This window comes from Geospiza fortis, unplaced genomic scaffold (assembly GCF_000277835.1).
Source record: "Geospiza fortis unplaced genomic scaffold, GeoFor_1.0 scaffold195, whole genome shotgun sequence".
Taxonomy (NCBI): Eukaryota; Metazoa; Chordata; class Aves; order Passeriformes; family Thraupidae; genus Geospiza; species Geospiza fortis.
The window spans coordinates 1,741,144-1,748,488 of record NW_005054324.1 but is presented as its reverse complement, the minus strand read 5'-3'; the positions used below and the strand labels follow the sequence as shown (position 1 = coordinate 1,748,488).

The 7,345-nt window shown below is 42.1% G+C and overlaps 1 protein-coding gene across 1 annotated transcript in view; it reads right to left on the bottom strand.

Annotated features, from left to right (window-relative positions):
* Positions 1 to 337: 337 nt before the first annotated feature.
* Positions 338 to 7,345, bottom strand: part of CFTR (CF transmembrane conductance regulator) — an 87,071-nt gene continuing 80,063 nt past the window's right edge. The window contains exons 26-29 of the mRNA XM_014306968.2: positions 5,322 to 5,411; positions 2,767 to 2,939; positions 2,327 to 2,432; positions 338 to 916 (exon numbers count right to left, since the gene is read on the bottom strand). Of these exons, the coding sequence (XP_014162443.1) occupies positions 710 to 916; positions 2,327 to 2,432; positions 2,767 to 2,939; positions 5,322 to 5,411 (576 nt within the window). The 3' untranslated portion in view covers positions 338 to 709. The remainder of the gene's footprint in view (positions 917 to 2,326; positions 2,433 to 2,766; positions 2,940 to 5,321; positions 5,412 to 7,345) is intronic.

The window sequence follows — 7,345 nt, the reverse complement described above, 5'->3', positions numbered from 1 at the left end:
TAGATACTGATGTCAGCCTGCACTCATCCAATTGTGTGTGCAGGGTCAGGTTAACAGTCTCCTAGGTTTTCAGAGGAAATACCAATTCTCCCTTAACTATGGAGACATGACAGATGTTGATTGGCTTCCAAGACAATATCCTCTCTTCCTTCATTTTCACCTATGCATGTGGCATTTGGCCTTTCCTGCTAAGCTGAAATTACAGTCGCTCCATGGAAAACAAAGAGGAGGAAGTTTTCTGTGTGCCTTGATGATATTGTCCCTTAATTCAGTTGCAGGAAGTGAATCCACAGAAGTTTTTTACATACTGATTTTTCCCTTTTCCACACAGATTTGATTTTTTTTTTCACATTCTTCCTGCTGTCTAGTCCTCTCACCCCAGCAAGAACCTTTCTAAAAGTTTTCTGAAACAATTATGTCAGGCTAGGCAGATTACTTCTGCTTGCCATCTCGTTTGTATCCAATGAGAGCAGCTTTCCAAAGGAAATCTGGTTTCACCACTATAAGTGGCAAAGCCTCAAAGAGTGTGCTAACTTGCACATGATTAACCACAGAAGGGAAGCAATTCCCACATGCTCATGCGGTCGCTTCAGTAAACACCTCCTGGAGGGCTGAATTTGTGCATGGCTGAGGCAGCTTCAGAAGTGCTGGTCCTGTCACCATGGGGCACTGCTGACCATTCACTCCACAAAGGTCACTACACAGCATCTCACAGTCTTGTCTCCTGCACTTCTTCCTCTGTCTCCTCCTGCAAGGCAGTGATTTGGGGTCGGGGTTTACGTTTGCTGGAGTTTCTGTGGTGTGCTGGTGGGAGCTTAAGGCGCTCAGCGTGACTGATGGCCTGCCTGAAGGAGCTCTTCTCGTTCAGCAGCTTCTGAAGGGATTCGTACTGCCTCAGTTTATTGTCCTCAATCACCTGCAGAAACATCACTCTGTTAGATGAGCAGTGATGGTGCTGACAGAATTCAGCTAATGCAACTAATGGAGCAGGGAAGAGACATGAAGACATGGCAAACATCTTCTAACAGTTTCTAATTTCTAGTCTGCAGTTGCTAATTAAAACCACAAAAACATGCATTAAAATTTGAACATGTGGCCTGTTGCCCAAATTACAAAGTGCTGCTGCACTGGCTGGTTTCTTCTTGTGACTTGGTTTTACCTCTGAGTCCCCTTATTGAAGTCTCCCAGTACCTTGGCATTTCCCTGGCACTGCTAGACTGCCCAGCTAAGAAAGTGTTAATTTTTCCATCATAAGCAGAGAGAGAAGGCTGCCACCAAGGTGCCAGCCTTTCTTTGTTCCGTTCTCACTAAACAAGGAAGCACTGCTCACCTCTATTTGAAGGAGACAGTAAGTTTACCCTGTAGGGTTGTGCCAGTCTCTCTGTCCGGCAGGAGCCAAGGAAAAATCAGGCTCCTTTGCTGGCACTGCAATATCAGCACATCTCTGGTAAGGGCACAGGTCTGACAGGAGAGAACTTTTAGCATCTCTGTTGCTAAAATGTGGTCTGGAGGGTGGGAAGCCTTTTCATAGGCGAGGCTGCCTGCCTGCTGGGGGCAAGACTGAGTCCAGCACGCACCGAGTAGCAGCACATCCAAAGGGATGTACAACCTGACTACTGACTAGACTGCTTTAACTCCAGGCACTGTTCCTCCTGCTGTGCTAATGCATCCAATCAAATACACATCCAAAACCATGTTTCATTCTGCTACCAAAATTTAGATGCCCTCTCATAGAAGAGTGAAAAAAAATACAGAGAGAAGAACCTTATTTTTAAGAACAATTTGCATAACTTGCTTTTTCTTTACTAACCATTTTTATGTAACAAAGGAAATACCCCAGGACTCTGGTAATTTGTCCCCTTGATTACATGTGAAAGCAATATTTACATGGCTTGTTTAAAGAAGTCAGCAATTCTGATCATCACATATTAGGAAACTCCTTTTCCCCAGGCAGCCTCCTATTGCTCAAGTGTAGCTGATTCTGCATTTGCAATTGTAAAACTCTGTGAGATGCTGAGATTTTTCTGAATCTCCCGAGCCAATCAAAAATATAAGGCACCAGCTGCTGGATCAGCAGCTGGATAAGATACACAACTTTCCTTCTTGCTCCTCCAGAACATGACACAGCTCATCTGAGCACAGATGTCTGTCACAGATCAGGTGAAGGAGCAAACAGGAGCCTGCTGCAGTTCTGCCAGTGGATAGGTTGCTTAACTGCCCTGAATGACCCTCATCAATCCAGAAAACAACATTTCCACTTGGTGTGTTTTACATGTTCATCAAATGTGGTGAGAGAGCAGTAAGTGAGCCCATGAGAAATGCTCACCAAAAATCTCTGGCATTCCAGCATCGCCTCCAGTCTGTGCTCGGACAGTATCACTGTGCAGTTGGCAAATGCGTGCTTCAGGGTCTTCCTGATCACTTGGGAAGTTCTGAAAGGCAAACAAACAATGCAGTGTGCATGCCCATAACTGCACAGGCCCATAACACACATGTGCAACAGCCTGGCTGTGGGTTGTAGAGCTTCCAGCAGGGACACAGCTCTGCAGTGCCTCAGCTGCATCTCTGCCATCAAAGAACCTATCAGCCATAGAGTAAAGGCTGTAACCAGGCTTCCCTGACCCCCTGCATGGAATTACCAACATGCATTACTGAAGTCAGGCTTAGTAATAGGCCATGCAAGTTACAAAAGATCTCCTTAAATGGTGCTGCCTCATGGGTTTTCTTATTCCATATTAGAAAACAGAACAAATGAACAAAACATACACAGGGTCCAGGTGAGCACTTGGTTCATCGAGCAGCAAGATTTTAGCTTTGCTGAGAACTGACCGGGCAAGGCACATCAGCTGCTTGTGGCCATGGCTGAGGACACAGCCTCCATCCACAAGAACAAAATCAAGCTTGCCTGGAAATTGCTCTATTACCGACTTCAGCCCAACCTGCCAGAGAAAAGAAGGACACAAAAAGTTGGCAAGACATAATTACTGCTGACTGTGGTGATCATTTACATCATTCTAAATGCTATGGAAAGTGATTTTTGAAAGGAAAACAGGCCTCTTTGGTTACTAGGAGTTTAAAAATAAATGACCAAAATTTATGTGCTACATTATACCAACAGAAAATAACCCCAGTCACCATGGCTGCTGTCTCTACAGCTCTGACAGTGTTTCCAGGTGCTCCTTTTGCTGCCCCAAAGATCTTGTGCACTTTGGTTATGCTAAAGGCGCGAGGGGGGCTTCCCTCTGGCACTGGTGACAAAGTGTTTAGAGAGGTGCCCATGCCAAGTGAAGCTGCTGCCTTTGGACCTGAAATCAGAGTCCAGCCCAGGAGATGTTTCCTTACTGTTTCTTCCAGTGCTCCTGTTTGCTCTCCTTTGGAGATTTACACCTCCCAGCAAAGCTTTCCATCTTCTACATATCCAAACCAACTGTGGTCTTTGGCCTTATCAGCAGAGTTTCAACAGACATTTTTATAAATATGAAAACTAGGAAATATATGTGAGTTGCATGGCTCCATAAAGCACTATAAAAAAGTAATTAAACTCCAGAAATTTATAAAGGCCGCCTCCCTTAGATTTTTTAAATATTATTGATCTGCAATTAATTTGCATTCCAGGGAGAAGAAAAAAATTGGAATTCCTACAAAGTGTTTTCACTTTGCATAGAAACAATATTAAACTGTGATGTATGGGTGTATATGTTGTGTTTCTGAAGAGCTTGTGCTTTAATTTTCATGCAAATTAAGGCCATTGTTTTGTTCCTTGCTCTCTTTTGAACACACATTGTGTCCTTAATGAAATTTTACATTCAATGGATGGAAAAGGTCCTTTCTTCTTAAAACTGCACAAGGTCTCTCCATGTACCTGTAGGGTTCAGACAGCTGACCACAGGAGTAAGACTTAAGCTCACAAGTCAACACAAGTCTGACAGATTGAGGTGCTGAAATATGGGAGGAATAAAAAATGTAACATCAGACAAGGCCTTGTTCTCTGCAGCTGATTGCAAGGAATGTAAAAAGCTGATGCTGATCTCAGGAGGATCCTCTAAATCCTCTGCAGTCAACATGGGTCTGGAATAAGCTGACAGCTCATTTCTGTGCCGTGCTCCCAAAGTTACACTGACTCACTGCTGAGCCAGACTTCAAGAGCATGAACTTGGTAAACAATCCAATCACTCCTAGTAAAAAGCATTACAGCTCTTTCTTTTTTTTTATTTGCTTTGCATTCTTGCCTGTGCAATGAAAACCTCCGTATCAAATACAGATTTGCCCAACTCCTTATGATAAACACTTCAAAATAAATTTTTTTTCACGCCATTGTAAATCAGGTTTAGCTCTTTAAAATCCCAAGCTCAATTCAAACACACACTAGAAAAAATCCTCCAAAGCAGGAGAGCTTATCTTCTTCAAGAAAGAGGATATTGATCCACACTAAATGTTTTCCTGAGCCTCAGAGAAACAGACAAACAGCACTGAGCACACTGTTGCCTCCTCTAGGGCTTTCTGAAAAGCTGCTGTCACACCATCTAAACAAAAATGTCATGATACTTTCATTTGACAGTAAATTACAGAATGTGTCTGCTTTCCTCTTTTCCAAATAAGGGGAAGAAATTAGAAAAACCCAAGGGAGCAAGCAGAGTTAACCTCCTGGATGGGAAAGGAGGAAGCTTTCAGATTAAGTCCCACACCTGTAAGCATTTTTTGATACTTGAGACTTGTAGTGAAGGAAAGTGGCACCAATGTATGGTTAGGTCTGTATTAATTAGGTCATCTGTACCTTGAGAAAAGGTACACACTTTCTGGGCTGCAATGCTCCTGTAATGCTTCTGACTTTTCCTGGGCATTACAGACACCTCTGCAACCCATGAAGCACTGTCAGAGCCAAGAGGTTGCACCTGACACCTGCAATGTGTGGCACCAGTGCAACATGGAAACAGAATCTGGCCCCTAAGCTTGGGAATTGGAAAAAAAACCACGTTGTGGAAAACCCAACAAAATATTAGAAGAGAACCTTCAGGTTTGGAATTCTAACATTCCATGACTCTCATTTTCCATGGCACAGGAAGCTCCATGACATAAGTAGAACAAAAGCCTGAATGCCTTGTCAGAGAAGAGAGCTCCTCCCAGCTGGCTTCCCATTGGCCTGAGAAGTGAACTATTTATATAAGACATAATAGATATGGTTTATAGCACGGCATGACCTTTCCCTGCCCTTGTTTCTTAAGATTCTACATTAATGTAAAATATGGCAATCAATAGACCTACACTGCACCCTGCTGCAACCACATCACCAGAGGGAGACAAATAACACTGAACAGCTTTACCTCCTCTGCAACTTTCCATATTTCTTCATCGTTCCACTGCCCATAAGGATCCAAATTCATTCGAAAACTTCCAGAAAATATGAACACTTTCTGCAAGAAAAAAGACATACAGACACAGGTAGATAGATAACCTGAAACATTGTATAAAGCATTGGAAATTGTGAAGCATACAGACAAAAGAATAACCTTCTGCAATTACCAGATAGAGCTAACTGCAGGTTATTAATTTTTTTAAATGCTTTTCCAAAGAAATTATTTTGAAAATGCTTATTTATTAAGATTTTGGCAATTATTTTAATGAAATCTTAGCCAAACTTGCCTGAAAACCAGCAAACCCCAGATTTCAGCAGTTTGCAGAATAAAACATTTCCTGCATTTTCATTTTGAAATAAACATTTTAAAACCATTTTTGATTCTTGACTATGTGAAACACATTCAAACATTCCAAAAGAAAATTATCAACCTAAAGTGTGTGTTTCCACAATTTTGCTTAGAGAGGAAAAACTATTGCTTATTTGTCAAAATTCAGGGACATTGTGCTAAATTATTTTTCATCAATGAATTTCTTTTTCTAATAAACTGTAGCCAAACACACCTCTCAGCATCATTCTGTTCGCTGGAATTTCACATGTCCCAGTCCCTGTCTCACTGTCACAGGGCTGCAGCAGCCCCAGCCCTCTGGGTGAGTTTCCCCGCCGGACACCGCGGGCTGTGCTGGCTCCTGCCCTGCCCCTGCCCTGCCCCCGTTCTGCTGCAGGAGAGGAGGAGGATGCACATTTCCTGGCACTTGAAAGAGAACACACCCTTCTCCAGCTGAAGATTGCTACTCCATTCTGCTTCCCCCATCAGTTCAGGCAAGCAGATTTCGGCCATCATACCTTAGATACATATTTTGTAGCTCAAGAAGCAGTGACTCAGACAAAATTAAATATTTGTTGAATCTCTTTTTACATGGGGTGGATTCTGAGAGAAATTAGATTCTTCAAGGGACACTGAGGCTGTAGGACATTTAAGAAACTGGTTTTTTTTCTATGCTGTAAGGTACACTCACTGCTTGTAGTGAGGAGAACTTGCTCTCAAAGAATTTAAATGCCTTCTTGAGAAATATTACCATTTGCTTGCTCTTCCTGTGTACGTACACAACAAATACCAAGGGGGAAAAAATGGAGACAATTATTTTCTCCCATCTTTCTAAACAAAGTATTTATTTAGAGAAAATGTGTTGAAATGCCAGTGATTCACAGCCACATAAGTCTTGGTAGTCAAACACTACCAAAAGCAGAGCAGGACTAGCTGTACCAGCAGAAAATAACAAGAGAATACACTTAGCAAGTGCTCTCCCAGAGTTTGGCCTGTCTACCACGATTTCCACCTGACCTAACCTGGGAACTTGGCATTCTTTCATCAGATTTCAGAGTGATTTATACACACATTTACATTAATCATTTAATTATGATTAATTAAAAGTGTAAACATTGCAGAGGAAAATAAATTACATTAATTAATTTGCTAGATTGAGATATGCATGCCATTGCCAACATATTTGGTGTAAAAGAGAAGGAAATAACTAATTCAAGAAACCAGAGGAGAAAAGCAGCTGCACTGTGGTGCTGTGCACTCAGTGGGGTGGATTTAAGTGCAATGATACCTTCAACACATGGCAAACAACACACTGACAAAGCTGCAGAACGACACTCAGCTAAAAATTAATCACTGAAGTAATTTTTGTAGAGACAACAGTGAAAGAGTAGACTCTTTTCCTTATAATTGTTATTGTTAATAACAGTGAAAAAAGCTTCAGTGAAGTACAGCACAGTCCTTTTCCCATGCCCTGCTCTGGTTAGGTGACATGAGTGGGGTGACATATTTGCAGCAGGATTAGGTTCTTCCAAGGAGTGGGTGTGGTGGAAACAGTAATGCTGTGGAAACAGTGTCAGACGTGGGTTTGCTCACACTGTGAGCCCCATACATTTAACTAATGGAATGCATGTTTTCATTTCTCAGTGCTAAAGAATAGTTAACTG